Consider the following 17,538-nt stretch of genomic DNA (forward strand, 5'->3'; position numbering starts at 1 on the left):
CAATTTATGATTTGAGAGCGATGCCTGCTTTTGATTAAATTTAATTCAGATGGTACATCCAAAGGGATTTGTGAAGCAGATTCTCCCATGTACACTCTCACACACACACACACACACACACACACACACACACACACACACACACACACACACACACACACACGCACGCACACACACACACAAGCAGACACACACAGACACACACACCTTTTTGTCACTGAGCCCTGACACCGTGTCGATGTATTCCTCTTGGATCATAAAGGCGGCCAGATTGGCTGTGTAGCTGGCGAGGAAGATGACGGCGAAGAAGGCCCAGATCAGCACCATGATCTTGCTGGTGGTCCCTTTGGGGTTCTCCACAGGCACAGAGTTATTAAACACAAGGGCCCACAGCAGCCACACGGACTTGCCTATGGTGAACTTAGAGCCTCCTGCCTCTGCTCAGGTGGATGGGAGAAAGACAAAGAGAGAGAGAGAGAGAGAGGGAGAGACAGATAAAAAGATAGATAGAGAGAGGGGAGGAAGAGAGAGAATGAGAGAAAGAGGGAAAGAGATAGAGAAACAGGGAGAAAGGGAGAGTGAGAGGAGGAAGAGAGAGAATGAGAGAAAGAGGGAAAGAGAGGGAGAAACAGGGAGGAAGGGAGAGTGAGAGTGTAATCATTAGAGGTCATTAGATGGTTTAATAAGGGAATACAGTCATTGTTTCATCACTAATATGAATAAGGCCCCCCCCCCTCTCTAAATGCCTTTAGTGTTATGACACCCAAATGACATTACATGGCCATGCCATGATTCAGTGAAAACATTGGAGGAGCCGTGGTGATGAACAGAGAAGGGCAACCAAAACTTGGGAAGGAATTGAATTATTCAGAAGGGGACTTTAATTATTAATCCGTCAATTAAGGAGTTAATGGAATGACTTTAAGACCCCAAATCCCTCATCCCTAAAGCAAAGTGGAGGTGGTAGTGAGTCTGCATTTATCTTTAATGTAGTTGATCCCTTACATCAACTTTATCAACTTTATTCAACTCCATTTAAAAATAAAAAAAGTACTTCTGTCAACTGAGTGACAAGTGCCTCTTGACACCACTCACTTTTGCCATTCTGCAGACTGCGGTTGTACCCGACTGGACTGAAGAATTCGAAAAGGAACACGGTCACCGCGACGACCGACAGGCACATGACAAACATCATCACCCACACCGCAGGACTGTAGGGTTCTGAAAGCACAAGCACACAGTGGCAGGATCAGAGTTAAGCTGCAATCTGAACACATTCACTCACAGGAGTAGCACTTGTTCCAGCACTGCGGCGAGGCTTGTTGATAACCATCCACTGCCGAGAAAGTAATAGGGAAAGGTCTACAGTACCTGTACCTTTCCACTTAACGGTTCCTTCAAGGGTCTTCAATCAAACAATCAAACAATCAGTTTGTTTATGGCTTGGTCTGAACTAATATGTTTTTTTCCACATTTACAGAGCTAGGACTGTGTACGAACACCAAGGTTTTTTTTTTATGCACAAACTGAACGGGCAGCTACAAGACCATGAGGAGCATTAGCTGAATTTGATTTTTTTTTTTGCTATTTTACAATTCTATCGTAATTAAATTCAATTAAATATAATTAAATAAATAATTCAAGTATTTGCTGGAACCCATATTTGTAATTAGCATGTGTATGGTGTGGTATAATGTGAGAGAGTAACCACTTGTGTGTTTGTGCACTGTGCAGTTCAGACATGTTGGTGAGTATTCAGCCTTCACACCCTTTGTCCTACACACACACACACACACACACACACACAAGCACACACACACTCCTTCACACCCTTCGTCCTACTCACCCAGGAAGGCTGAGGGTGAGACAGTGCCGTTACTACGGGAGACCATGACGCTGATCCCCGTCTCTACGAACGGCACGGAGAACTCCACAACCTCCGACCTCTCCTCATTGATGGTGAGGGAGCCTATGGCCATATCGGCCCGGTGGGCCACCACCTGAAGGGTTATGAGAGTACTGCTTAATTAGGAGCAAAGGGAATAAAGAGATTTATGGTGGTATGCTGAACATTACACTTTACACTCTGAGAATACATCTGAACCCAAACATAGCCTCATTTCTGAGTTTCTATTTGGAGCTTGTTGAATTTTTCCTTGACATTCGGCTTAATCTAATAATCAATTATAATGATTAGAATCTAATCTAATCAGCTTTCTAGATGTGAAGAGCCCCTTTTAAGCCCAGTAGAACACACTCTACCCTCAAAATGCCGAAACAGAACATCTGTTGTGAGAATAGACATCTTTTTAAGATGTTTGGGTATGACTAACAGGTACAGTTGAATGCACAAGTTTATGGCACCCCTGTGTGAATGGAAGATTAGAAACCCTTCAGCAAAAAAAAAAAAAAAAAACATTAAAAAATTCACATTTTAATGCTGTGTTACTTCTGAAGTTATGAACTTAAAAGTAATTATGGCCTGTGCAAAAGTTTGGACACCCTACTGTAGCACTTAGTAACGCTGATTTGGCAGATGTCACAGCGTGCAAATTATTTTTGTAGAAAATTCAGCTAAAAGTCTCTTTATTCTTTATTTTCTCATTTTCACCCACTCCTCCTTGCAGGTAACTTCAAATTCTGAGATACTGCTCTTTATAGGCGCAGCCATGGAACTTTTTGATCACACTTTGTATGTTTATCTGGATGAATTTGACGCCTGAACCAACCTGAACGCAATCTCTGCATTCCGTTGTGGCCAAGAAAATAGAGGCTTTGCAGAAAATGCGCTGGTGTTGCAGAACACTTCTTCTTCTGTCTTATACTAATTATACTACAGTATGTGAACAGAAATAACAAGAACATTATTGAATATTTACATCATGGATGACATCCGTTTACTGCTGACTGAGCATTTAATTCAGGTCGGACAAAAAAACCTTTTATACTTTTTTAAAAGCCTGCCGGGATATGAGTTTACCTGAAGGATATCTCAGGGATTAAAGCAAAAAAAAATCATCTGACTGAAAAAAAAAAAATCGGCCCTCATTTTGGGTCGTGGCTGCATACCACCTCGATATTTGAACTTCACGTGGTCTATTATCACTTACTAGTTCAAAGCTAGGGCATAAAACCAATATTTTTTGCAAGACTTCACCATTCTTGTTAATGGGCTACAAATGACAAAATGATTTACTGAAATCCAGGGGCATTTAACAAAAAAATTGGGGGCACTTTTAGAAACTTGTGAAATAACATTTAACCTTTGTTCAAAATAATAAACACACTTATTTAGGCTTACAGTATATGAATATGAACAATTGTCATCAAATGGCAATAATAAGACTATTAGGCATTAGTCTACAGATTCAAAGTGTTTTCTTAGATTTTTTGAACAAAAACCAAACAGACAACGTAAATTAGACAATCGTATTCTTCTTTCTTTGTGGTTATTAGTTGTTATAGTAACAGTCAACAACTAATACAATCTTTTTAAAGGTAAAAAAATGTTTTAAACAACTATTAACAATCGTTTTTGTTTCTTTGGTTTTTAATAATAATAACACATTATATTTATGGATTTTTGTGTTACCTTTATTCATGTACCTACCATAGTAGGCCTACAGGAAATACAGATAGCTAGTTTGCAAGCAAGCCTTTGTAGCCAACGTACTATCAGAGATAGCTAACGTTAGCTAACTAACATTAAACTAGCTTAACCGAACTAAATCATTTCTAAAAGTATTATTACTAGTTATCATTCACCGTAGGTGATGCGTGTTGTTTGGCGCTTGGTGACGAAGTACCATGTATTTCTGAACGTTTTCGCTCCCCTTGATGGAGCCAGTAGAATAATTTACCTGTGCTGGTTTGACAACGATTTGGGCAACTCGTTGTCCACAATTCCGACATGCCTTGAAAACAAAACCGGGTCTTTTTATCAACGTCGTCGTCATCCTCCACCACAAGCCAATCTAGCTTTCATTTTTGACAGTCGCTGGGTGTGTGAATTTTATCTTTTAGAACCTGAGATGGTGACAGAGAATGCGCTGGTCCTCATCTCTCCTCACTCTCGCAGTCACAGGTCTGATTAGGAAGCGCTCCAAATGTGTTTTGTTAGAACGTTTGTTTCTTCACGCAACAGTCAAGGCGAAAATCAAAACATTAAATGGCAACTGACCGGGTCATATAGGCTACAATGTTTTTGACACGTTCATTGAATAAGTATTACTCTCCTAGTAATTTTAGGGGCAAAATTATATTTCTTAGGGGTAGTTTTGCCCTTTGCTCTCGTGTATTTCCGACGCTGAAATGTGCAAATCATATCAGTGTCTCATTTTTGGCCTTATGCGAGCCGAGTTGACGGAAATCCGTCATAGCGACGAAAAACTTTAATCCATGGATATCTGCGACAGATTAAATGCATTAACTCATACCGCAGGTTTGCTCGTGCTTCCTTGCTAATTACAGAAATATGTTAGCACAATGCACCATTCTTCCAAAAAAGGGAACATGATATATTTTGCCAAAAAGGGCTTAATTTCATCAAATGCTCCTTTTTCTTCAAAAACCTCTTTGGTGATTATACCTTCATCTGCTCACTTATAGCCGCAGAAAAAATTAAGAGACCACTTCAAAATGATCAGTTTCTCTGGTTTTACTATTTATTGGTATGAGTTAAAGTAAAGTTAACATTTTAGTTTTATTCTATAAACTACTGACAACATTTCTACCAAATTTCAAATAAAAATATTGTCATTTAGAGCATTTATTTGCAGAAAAATGACAATTGGTAAAAATAGCAAAATAAATGGAATGTTTTCAGATCTCGAATAATGCAAAGTAAACAAGTTCATATTCATTTTTAAACTACACAATACTAATGCTTTAACTTAGGAAGAGATCAGAAATCAATATCTGGAAACACCGCATCTTTTTTGTTATTTTGACCAATTGTCATTTTTCTGCAAATAATGCTCTAAATGACAGTATTTTTTATTTGAAAATCGGTAGAAATGTTGTCATTAGTTTATAGAATGAAACAAAATGTTAATTTAACTGAAACACATACCAATAAATAGTAAAACCAGAAAAACTGATCATTTTTTAAAAGTGGTCTCTGTGGGTAGATGATGGATTGACTCAAAAAACGATCGGTTGACAATCAAATTCTAGAATGTTGACTCAAAAAACGATGGGTTGACAATGTAATTCTAGTACATTGATTGGTTAAGTAAGGGATAACGGCCGACGAGCTGTCCAGTTCTACGAAGTTAATGGACGCTGCGGGGCAAAGAACACCACGACGCGGAGTTGGTCCGCAGAAGTCCATTAACTTCGTAGAACTGGACAGCTCGGAGGCCGTTATCCCGCTTATCTCCCGTTTACAACATCCAAAATTATTATTATTATTATTTAGAATTTCCTTTATCTTTAGGAAATGTAATATGCATAATAACCTGATGAATTCTTGATTTGAAGCCTAGTGCTCCCGTTAGAGAAAGTAGTGAGAAAGTAGTGCGTGGAACTGGACCTTTAGTTTCCCCGGGCGTTGCTGCAAAGTGACACTCATGAGCTCACCTCTGTAAGTAAACGGACACACGGACACAGGTATTGTTCATAAGGTTTTACTATTTACAGTTGAACTCCACGTTTCCGTTGATGGTGAAGTTGGACAGAGCAACAGGGAGGTCAAGTTTAGTAATTTTGGTCGAAGGCTCACAATCGAGCCGGCTAGTTAGCCGTGAGCTACCATCTGTTTCGATGGGTTTTTTTTCTAAGCGCTAACAGCCGCCTACAAATAATATTAGAGACTTTCAGTTAAGAATTACAATATTCTACAACATTCGTGTAGAACATAAACAACTAACCGAGTCAATTTAGACATATAAAAAGTCGTGTAGACAGCTTAATTGACATAAAACATTGCCCACTAACTTGTCACAACACGCCGCCATCTTGGTTCAAATTATCCTAGCTGTCAAAAAATAAACGTTACGTTGGTTGTCAATGGTAACCATTCAAGAGCATTGATATGGAACGGCGATTTAACGTTTCTACTGGAACTACGTCCAAGGTGTCCGTTTATACGAACTTAATGTACACCCCATTAGCCAATCAGAAAACAGTATTTCGTTCCAGAGGGAGATAAGATTAGTTACTAGGCAGGAACTGGCTAATACCAGGACCTCTATTTTTCGCTGAGCAGCAACGTAGTTTGCCTGACTTTTAAACAATCGTTTTATTTTTAAAATTTTAATTCTGTGAAGTTATACGTTTTAGTCTTTAGACTCAGCAGGTGCCTGGTAGTATAGCTAGTTAGTCAGCTTGCATACATTACTGTAATTAAAGCTAAACAATAAACCATTTTATTCAAAAACCTACCAATTATGTGTGTGTGTGTATTTGTAAGAGTACTAGCTTAAGCTTACCAAACACAGTACAGTAGCTAGTAAGCTAGCGTAGCCATGTCTGCTATCAGACTGTCACACATCGGCCATTCAGTTAAACAGTAAAAATACTGAATCAAATAATGAATAATGAATCAACAATCGACATGCTTGCTCAGTTTACTAATGGATTAATATGACACAAGCTGTCCTATAGGACAGATATAATTAACACTTACAATAGCCAGTTAGCTCACGTAAGAAACAGTAATTTAAGCTAACCAATTTAATAACTTTCCCACAAAAAAAACATCGATCATGTGTGTTTGTGAAGTGTAACATATGTCCTTTATCAATCACTCACGTTATTGTCGTTTATGTTATTTACCGCTACACATTACACCTAACACAAGTGTAATTCAGTTGCTTTTAATGTTTAACAGCAGCGTTAAACGTGACACCCCATTAAAAGTCAGGCAAAGTCGTTGGAGCTAAGTGAAAAAAGTAGAGGTCCTGGTAATAGCCAATCAAATAAATGGTGTTTTCAGCTCCTGCCTGGTAACTAAATCTTAGACGAATTCTAGAATATTGATTGGTTGTCAACCGATCGTTTTTTGAGTCAATCCATCGTCTACCCACAGTTGACTCTTAATTTTTCCGCGGCTGCATTTCCAAAATTACCCTGGGATATTTCAATTTTGCTTGGCATAATTCAGACATTTACATTTATGATTAGGTAATTGGTAAAAGTTTTGCTCTGACATTGTTTGTGCAAGCAGCACTGGGCAGTGGAATGGTGCACCACCACACCTGTGTCAGATAAATCTTCATGCAGGTCTTTTGAGTCATATGAGGGTTTGTTTGGCCTTTCTGCCCAGGAGACATGCCATATTATTTGAAAGTGTTCTTGGTCCTCCACATCTCATCTTGACTTCCACAGTTACCCTTAACAGCCATTTCTTGATAGCATTTCTGTCACTGAAAATCGCAACCTGGGAATTTTTGAACATTAGTGGAGTCAGAGAATTCATCATCTTTTGAAATTATCATGAGCTGACTACCCTGTAAGCAAAATGACGTCCCCTAGACATCCTGTAATGGTCTCTCTGAACGTTCTAAAAACGTAAATGTGTATGGTTCCCGTGACAACTTTAGGACGTTTTGCACGACGTTCCAAGACCGTCCCGAGGACGTTGCGGTGACAACTGGGAAACGTTTTCTATAGGTCATGGGGACGTTATGCAGGACGTTGCAAGCACCTCCCGAGGGCATTGTGGTTACGTCTGGGGAACGTGTTTCTATAGGTCCTGGGGACGTTCTGCAGGAAGTTGCAAGAACGTCCTGAGGGCATTGTGGTGACATCTGGGAAACGTGTTTTAGACGTCCTGGGTACGTTATTCAAGGATGCACCGCGGACGTAGCAGGCACGGCCGTTTTTGCTGAGCTAAATGAAGAAAATAAAATAATAATAGATCGCGGAGCCGTCATTTTGCTTACAGGGCGCACACACACACAAGTTCAAGTTCATTTATTTTACACATTTCATATGATATGCATAGACACATACACAGACACACACGATTACGGGCATGGGAATTGAACCGTAAACCTTCCTATTACTAAACGAGATCGCTACCTACTGTCCTAACACTGTCTGATTACGATTGTGTCACTTTAACAGGTTTATCACAGTGTGAGACAGCCAACAAACTTAGCCTTTTTTTCCGAGGGTTTGAGGAAAAGCATATTGTAGCAATCTCAGTCACTACGCATTGAGGGTTTTCCGTAATGATTACTTTTTAAATTAACATCCATGGCACATCACGGACGTGCGGGCAGGGAGGCAGAATAACTAGCCAAACTAAGAATGATGAAATAAAATAAATATGAATGCTTCTTTACTGATCTGTGCTATTATTGTAATGTCTGCATGATTCCAATACAATGCATACATAGGAAGGTGACCAAGTGTCTACATATTGAGCTTTCCATAGGCCTTCAAAGATGCTGCAACAGAACGAAGAGCTCACCGGTCAAATTGTCTGATTGGAATTTCTTTAAAAATCCCGTCTCGCAAGCAGAATCTGGATTTGACAACAATTCTAATATTTAGGCCTATAAAGCAAACGTGCACTGCCCTTATTATGTTTTAAAGGAACAGCCTAATCTGCCGTTAGAAAGTTATTTAACAACACGCATATGCTGCATTTTAAATAAAGCGCAAACCCTCGGTTTCAAACGAGGAGCGAACTGAGTGAGAAGGATCCAACATGGCCAAGCAGACTAGCCTTAAAAGCTTTTTTTCAGAGGCCAACTGAACTGAACAACAGTGATGAGGGTAAACCTTCTGACGAGGATGAACCTGTCCTGTAATACCTGCAGTGTTGCGCGTTTCCTTTTATTATAGGCCTACTGCGCGCCGAAGAGCCGCGAGCGGTATTGCAGACAGAGATTTTGAAAAATTATAGCACTCGCAGCATATTGAAAATTGGAGCTTTGAAATTAGTTCAAAATTTTGAATTATGAACAATGAACTGAGCAAGTTCATGTAGAAAGTGAACTTTCCAAACACTGAATACCTGACTCATTGAACAGAGCAATGACCATGTTGCGGCGCTCATTTTAACGCCACAGCAGGTTGCGCTTAAAGGCCACTTATTGACGCGCATCAGACATAAATGTTTTTGTTTCCCATTGTAAACTTAGGAAAATAAACATGTTGCATTCTAAACTACCTGATTATGTTATTATTTAAGCTATGCAGGCGGTCAGTTTTCTTCAATAGGCTAATTTAGAAGCAGAAATAGGTTAGATATTTGGCCGGCTTTTCATTAAAATGTCGGTCAAATGAAAAACATTTTTCTGGTTCAGAGAGGACCATCAGAGGACGTCAAGGGGACGTTTTGGAAGGACCAAATGCGAATGTCCCGCAGAGGACCACAGGTAAAGGTTACGGGGACGTTTTTAAAGGACTTCCTGGGGACTTATGCTGAGTGACCAAATTATAACGTTCCTTAATAGTCCGTTTTAAGGCTGATGCGAACGTCACGCAGAGGACCTGCAGGTAAAGGTTACGGGGACGTTTTTAAATGACGTCCTGGGGACGTGTGCTGAGTGACCAAATTATAACGTTCCTTAATAGTCATTTTTAAGGCTCATGCGAACGTCACGCAGAGGACCTGCAGGTAAAGGTTATGGGGACGTTTTTAAATGACGTCCTGGGGACGTGTGCTGAGTGACCAAATTATAACGTTCCTTAATAGTCCGTTTTAAGGCTCATGCGAACGTCGCGCAGAGGACCTGCAGGTAAAGGTTACGGGGACGTTTTTAAATGACGTCCTGGGGACGTGTGCTGAGTGACCAAATTATAACGTTCCTTAATAGTCAGTTTTAAGGCTCATGCGAACGTCACGCAGAGGACCTGCAGGTAAAGGTTATGGGGACGTTTTTAAATGACGTCCTGGGGACGTGTGCTGAGTGACCAAATTATAACGTTCCTTAATAGTCCGTTTTAAGGCTCATGCGAACGTCACGCAGAGGACCTGCAGGTAAAGGTTACGGGGACGTTTTTAAATGACGTCCTGGGGAGGTGTGCTGACAGACCAAATTATAAGGTTCTCTAAAAGTCCGATTTAAGACTCATGCGAACGTCACAGAAGGACCAAACGTAGACTTGCTACGAACGTCAAAAACGTTCTGGTAACGTCCTCTAGCGAACGTTGTGGCGGGGACCAATTGGGGACGATTGGGGACCTTGCGAATGTCCTGTTAACGTCCTGGGGACGTTCCCTGTTTGCGGGGTATGGGTTGTACAGAGTATTCAAGCATTCTATATTAACGTCAATTACTCATTAATTGCTTGATGCTAGTATAAGAACTGAAAATGGGTCAGTTTCTAAATATTGTTCATTGTTTGTTTTGACTACATTTTCCATAATGTTTGTTTGGAGTCAGGGGTGAAGCAGGTTTTGAGAGGGAGTTGAGAGCAGAGAAGATGATGAGTGTAAGAGTGTTTTAAATGACACTGGAGAAGTAAAGCGTTTCATATGGAGGTATTATAGAAGCAAAATGATTTGCATATGTGTGTGGAGAGTTGTGTAACTGTATTCCAATCTCTGTGTGCGTAATCAGATTTGTTAATGAGACTTGCAAGTGTATTGAGATTTTTACAACTGTGACTGTGTAGACAAATCTTTAAATGAATGGCATAAAAATAAAAATATTAAGATTTGGTTTAAACGTGATTTTTGCTAAACTTCTGCTCCGTAAAAGGAGGCCATGTTGCTTTTCTGCAGGGGTTTTATACACTTCAAAAATCAACAAAATACATATTTTTCTTAGGGGTGCCCCACCTTTTGCATACAACTGTGTGTCACCAAGATGCAGCACTGAGAGAGCGCCTCGTGTCCCACCAGCAGGGGGCACTGCAGTCTCATTACACATCACCAGAATCAACAAAACTAAGAAGAAAATATCCTCAAGAGATTATTCCTGACCTCCCCGACCATGCCGTTCCACTCCCCATTGATGTTCTTCCCATGTCTGCCGTTAGTCACCAGGAACAGGTCATAGGTGAAGCCCACTATCTTGGCCAATCTCTTGAGAACGTCGATGCAGAAGCCCTTGCAGCAGTGCTTCATGGATGTGGTGCCCTCTGCCACCACACTACAGGGAACAAAAAATAAAAAAGGGAGAGAGACAGGGAGGGAGAGAAATGTGAGAAAAATCAACAAGTGAGATGTGCAGTGCGAGATGATGTGAGCTCTGGAGAACAGGGGGAGAGAAAGGATGAAGGAGAAAAAGACAGAACAGAGAGACACCCTCTTACAAAGAAAAAGACAGAAATGGTTAGAAGACACATCACACACTCCATGAAGAAAGAAAATGGAGAGAGCTCACATACTATAGGCTGATAGATGAAGACATCACACACCGCACTACAGTGGGAGAAAGGCAGCTCGGGATCACATACTACACAGAGAGTGAGCATGAGAAAGAGAGAGTGGCGATCACGCATTGCAGAAAGAGAGTGAGGGATCATATTTTACAGCAAAATAATGAGACACCATGCAAGAAAGATAGATTCCAAGGGACTTCACACACTATTGGAAGAGAGGAGAATATATCACACACTACAGTGAAGTAGAGAGACGTGTGGGATTAAAATGGATGAGGGGGAAAAGCATTGATGACATACAAGTACAAACAGACTATTTAATATGTAAGTCGACTTGACAGCACTGAATATGATACATATGATATCTATACCCACACACACACACACACACACACACACACACACACACACACACACACACACACACACACATGATATATATATGGTTTAAAGGTTAAAAAACAAAACACACCAAGAAGCAAAAGCTTTAAAGATAAGGTGACATGATGAGAATGATGAGCATTCGTAAAGATGTGCAATGAATGGAAATGAGTTTGTCTACTACTGAGGATTTGGGCATAAAAATGACTTATATGTGCTTTAACCTTCCTCAAAGCAGACTAATATGACCAATCTAATTCATCTAGCGTCGCCCATCATCTGAACTTTCATGCGCTGTCAATTCTTATTAGGCTAAAAATGCTCCGCTGAACATCTGTGTGGTGAGACCATGAGCATGATGTTGACATTTGAAATGTTTCCAGTAGGATTAGTGGAAAAATAACTGTTGAGTTTTGTTATATTCTGTATTTTTCTGTATTGTAAGAAGTTGAAAGAAATACTGAGAATTATTTTGAATTCACAAAGTAGTATTTTTACTCCACATGCAAGTAAAGAAACAATAGAAATGTCATACAAAAAGCAATGCATAAAAAAAACGTGCAATATACCGATGACTGAGGGATCTCATGGCGACACCAAATTTGTAATAAAACCAAAAATGATGCCTGGAGATTTATGCCCCGCAATATTCATCCCCAGCCTCCAGAAACACATTTTTTACAGGGTCATATAAACATGCCACATAAAATTAAAGTGGTTAAAAGGATTAACAGAAATGTTGTATCTACAATACTTAAAAAATAATCAATAAAAGAGAAAAACATTGAATTAAATAGAAATGACCATGATGCAGAACTGTTACTGTTGAATGACTGCTCCCATGCCCACTTACCAACCCCATGTCACGGGAGCAGCTTCAATATAAAAACTCAATCTAATTACAGATTCTTAATCGCCACTCCCAACTTCTACATTTTAAAGCCTTTCACAGGATTCATGGCCGGATATCAAGACTGATTGCAGTCTCGCTCAATTGGCACCAATAGGCTATTCATTCACCAATGGTCTATCTATCGTAGTAGCCACTTAGATGTTGCCTGTCTTTATTTTTGTCCTGATTTTACCTACATCGAAAACCTAAATACTGCTATTGTTCCAGTACGTAGTCTATTCCCTAGCATGATACTGTATCAAACCAGTATGTTTATGTACAGTAGATTTGAATGACACCTTTCTATTTTAACCAACAGGCCACCATTTCCGTAATACATACTGGGACAAAGGTTGCACTACACCTCTTTCAGAACAATGGCAGTTCATTGCTTGTGATAATATCATCGTCATGTTGACACTTTGATTTTTCTCCATGAAGCTTTAGTGTTTGATTGAATGTAACACAAACAGAAGCCCATAAAAAGTGGGCGGCAGATATCTTTCTCTGAAGGGTTTGACTAACAGACTAGGGTGAGGTGATGTTTGAAGCCAGGCCCCTATGACACCTCTAGTCATCGGGTGCAAACATCTTGTTCAAAGCACTCCAAATGCGACAAACCACCTCAGGGCTACATGCCCTCTCCATCAGTGACTTGACCAGTCTTGTATTGTGACAACAGCTTTCACTGCAACTTTGCCACCTCACATTTCACAATTCTCCTCAGTTCTCGAGCCCTAACCCTCGACCCTTGACCCCTGACCTGGAGTTGAAAGACAGTCTGCAGGGGACCGAATCACGGATGCAGCCTGAGGCGGAGTCAGCCGGCTCCACGATGACGAAAGGCCTCTCCTCCAGTGTCACTACGCGCAGGTGCTGAGCATTGTCCAGTGGTTTGAGGAAGACCCCGTCACGGGACCAGCGTGGGTATCGCAGCTTCAGGATTCCGTTCTCCCAAACACCCACCTGTAGAAGCACACTCCCTGTAACAAGGTTCTACTTGTTCTATTCACATTAAACCCCACAACACACTCCCTGTAACCGGGCTCTACTTGTTCTATTCACATTAGACACCATCACACACTCCCGGCAACCGGGCTCTACTTGTTCTATTCACACAAGGCAACATTTGACCAACATTTATTCTTTACATATTATAATGTATTGTTTGCAGCCATATGTACAATATGAATGTATATGTATATTGTTTTCAGTTTTAATTACAGGTACAATGCGGTTAGTGTATAGTGTGTGCTCTGTCTGGTAGGGTGTGTGTGTGTATTCATGCTATTTCCCTTTATTACTTTTGCTTATTGATCCAAAGAAAAGGATTTGTGTGTGTGTGCGTTTCACACACCTCCTCCCAGCCTCTCCCTGCTGAGTACCAGACGACATCCAGCAGCGGATTGGCCAGGTAGCCTTCATTGTTAAAGGAGTAGTCCCGTCCACCCAGGGTTATGTTGCTAAAGTACCTGAGTGACAGGAGAGGAAGCCGAGGAAGGTAGGAGGAAAGACAAAAAGAGAGAAGAGAGAGAAGAGAGTGAGAAAAGGAAAGAGAGAGTAGGTGGGCAGAAGTGGAGTGTAGCAACAAAGAAGGTTGAGAAAGATGAGTAGGAAAAGAGAAAGAGAGAGAGAGAGGGAGAGCAGAGGATGGTGAGAGCAAAGAGAAAGGGGGAGGTTTGAGGAGGAGAGATAAGAGGGGAAAATGATAGAGAGAAAAGAAAACAAAAATGACAGGAGAAAGAGAAAAGAGAAAGAAAGATAAGAGAAAGAATAGAGAATAGAAGAGAGGGAGAAAGAGAATTTCAATAAAGAGGAGAGGAGAGGAGAGGAGAGAGGAGGAGAGGGGAGGGGAGGAGAGGGGAGGAGAGAGGAGAGGCTGAGATTAGAGCGTGGCCCTCTCATCTCCAGGTCAGGTGTTTGTGCTTGGCGTGCTGCTGTGGCTCTTCCTCTGGGCACTGGGGAGAGAGAGGGAGCTGTGGAGCTGCATCTGATAATAAGCCAGCAGGCTACAGGATGCCCAGTTAGATCAGTGCACACAAGGCAGAACAAATACACAGAATGGTACAGACTGAATGAACGGATGAATGAATGAATGAGTCAATGAATGGGCGAATTAATGAATGACTGAATGAATGAATGAGTGAGTGAGGTGACCAAATGAGTGAGTGAGTGAGTGAGTGAGTGAGTGAGTAAGTTAAAATGCATTAAAATGCATTGTTAATGAATGAATGAATGAATGAATGAATGAATTTATTAATGAATGAATTGATTTATTAATTAATGAGCAGGTGAACAAATGAATGAGTGAGTAAGTGAATGGCTGACTGAATGAATGAATGAATGAATGAATGAATGCATGAATGAATGAATGCATGAATGAATTAATTAATTAATTAATGAACGGGTGGATGAATGAATGAATGCTTTGTGCTGAATCTATATTAGTGTGGACGAGGTAAAATAATGAATGAGTGACTGACTGGCCAGATACAACTGTGAATTAGCGGAATAATGAGTGCATTTAGAGGAACAATTAGTAACTCAAGAGACTGAGAAAATGAGCGGAAGAATGGGCAGAAGGAATGAAGCGATAAGTGGGCATAATGAAAGAGTGAATGAGACGACATAGCGACAAATGAGTGAATGAAAGCCACAGAATGCAAAATGAACAATGAATGAGCCAGGAGGCTGAATACAGCAAGAGAGAGAGAGAGAGGGAGGAAGAGAGAGAGGGAGGGAGGGAGAGAGGGAGAGAGAGGGAGGGAGGGAGGCGGCAGCAGCATCCTGCGGCCAGTTGCCAAAACCTCTGGGAAAGCCACTTCTCAGTCCCCTCCTGTGGTCTCAGGCTCCCAGCTGCACTCTGAGACCCTCGGCTCATCTTCAACAGCCTGCCGATCAGAGCTCTTAAGATGCAGGAGAATGACAAAGAGAGAGAGAGAGAGAGAGAAAGAGAGATAGAGGGAGAGGGAGCGAGGTAGGGAGAGGGGGTAGAGATGCTCTGGCACGTAGTCATGGCAACGTGTCTGAGAGCAGTCGTGAGAGAGGACTGTGTTGCAACTGACAGCGTTCAACCTTGAAGCCGCACAAATTAAATTCATTAAGAATTTGTCACTGTTTATTTTCACCCCTACCTTCTTTTTCGTTCTTTCTTTCTTTCTTCCTTTCTTTTCTGTGTGTGGGATGACTTTTCCTATGGTGGCCAAGCTTTCATTTTTTATCTCACTCATTACAAGAGTGACACGCACCTTATTTTTATGAGATTTCTCCCATAAACCTCCAGCCCTCCTCTCCTCCTCTCCCACTGGAAATGAGTGTTTTGATTTATGATGTATAATTAATGAGATGCTCTCCATGTTATACAGTATTTTGGTCCAGTGCGACTGCAGCAGCAGCTGTTTGTAAGTGTCAATGCTTCAGAGGTCCGAAGCCACACAGTGCTGTCAGGGCCAGGAGACGTCTCACTCTTCACCTCTCACTTCTTTCCTCTCAATCTCCTCTTCTCGTCCTTCTGTCTTTCCTTCTTTGACTCTTCTCCTGCTGTCTCTCCTTCTCTCACTCTCCTCCTTTCTCCTGTTATCTCTCTTTTTTCTCACTCTCCTTCTCTCACTCCTCTCCTACTGTCTCTCCTCCTCTCACTCTTCTTCTCCTCTCACTCCTCTCCTCCTGTCTCTCTTTCTCTCACTCCTCTCCTCCTCTCACTCCTCTTACTCGTCTCCTCCTCTCACTCCTCTCCTGCAGTCTCTCCTCCTCTCAGTCTAATCTCATCCGTTTGCCGAAAGGCAACACAACATGATGGTGATGGATAGGGCTCCTTAAATGTCACACAAACAGGGGCATGCATCAAAAAACGCACGCTGGCACACATACTGTACACACACACACAAAAGCGTGCACACACACCCACAGGCAAACACCCTCATGCATGCACACACGCACACACAAATAATCACATACTTTCAAAGACACACACTGTGTCCAGACACTCTGCAGGGGTGGGTGGATGGAGGGTGAATCAGGTGCATTGATCAGAATAAGAACGACGAGGGAGAGAAATCTCCCTCTCATTCCCTTTCCATCCCCTCTCTCCCTCTCTCTTTTTTCTTTCCCCACCCCTTTTTTCCCAAAATATTATTTCAAAGCTTCATCTGGAAATAACGCGACAGTTTAAAAACAACATTTATTCAGCTGGCCCACATCCATTTCATTTGGAGAGCGGGAGGCACAGAATGTGACAGCATGCTAGGATTCCATTCCAACTCTGAATCCACACAACCACTGATCTTTCCAGCCTGGTGCAATGTTGTCATGGTGACAAAGTCATTGACATTACATGTGTTTATTTCTCTTTTTTTCAAATCCTGTGCATTGTTGAGAGAAAAAAATCCTCAATCTACGATGTATTTGAATTCAGATCACAATCCGAATCCTTCAACAAACACACGGGGAAAACACCTGGGGGAGGACGGACATGGGACGATGTACAGCCGTGAAAGAGGATAGAGAGAAGAAATGTGAAGAGAGTAAAAGAAGACAGATGATATGAAGGGACAAAATAGTGAGGAAGATAGGAGTCTGGGGGGGGGGCTGGTTTGGTTGAGAGCAATGGAGAAGGAGGGTAGATGGGATCTGAAAGCGAGGGGGAGGCAAGTATTTAAACATCAGAGACATTCAGAGGATTTTAATGCGTCCATTAAAACTACATTAGCATCCTGATGAGGGACGACTGCTCTTTTAGCTGTGTGTGTCTGTGTGTGATGGTGTGTGTTGGTGTGTGTTTGTGTGTGTACTGTGTACATCTGTGCGAATTTGTGCAAGTGTGCATTTGAGTGCATGAGTGTATTTGTATGCTTCCGTATGACAGTGTGTGAATGAATATGTGAGTGCATGTGTATGTGCTTTGACATTACCAGTGATTGTAGGTACATTTGTTTAATTGTATAGAGGTGCATCTGTGTCACAATACAGATAATGAACAG

The 17,538-nt window shown here is 41.3% G+C and overlaps 1 protein-coding gene across 1 annotated transcript in view; it reads right to left on the reverse strand.

Annotated features, from left to right (window-relative positions):
- Positions 1-17,538, reverse strand: part of grin2da (glutamate receptor, ionotropic, N-methyl D-aspartate 2D, a) — a gene marked incomplete at its 3' end in the record, with an annotated part of 38,945 nt that overhangs the window by 9,543 nt on the left and 11,864 nt on the right. The window contains exons 4-9 of the mRNA XM_080836311.1: positions 13,917-14,031; positions 13,323-13,525; positions 10,886-11,054; positions 1,847-2,000; positions 1,096-1,221; positions 208-437 (exon numbers count right to left, since the gene is read on the reverse strand). Coding sequence (XP_080692437.1) covers positions 208-437; positions 1,096-1,221; positions 1,847-2,000; positions 10,886-11,054; positions 13,323-13,525; positions 13,917-14,031 — 997 coding nt within the window. The remainder of the gene's footprint in view (positions 1-207; positions 438-1,095; positions 1,222-1,846; positions 2,001-10,885; positions 11,055-13,322; positions 13,526-13,916; positions 14,032-17,538) is intronic.

This window comes from Sprattus sprattus, assembly GCF_963457725.1.
Source record: "Sprattus sprattus genome assembly, chromosome: 4".
Taxonomy (NCBI): Eukaryota; Metazoa; Chordata; class Actinopteri; order Clupeiformes; family Clupeidae; genus Sprattus; species Sprattus sprattus.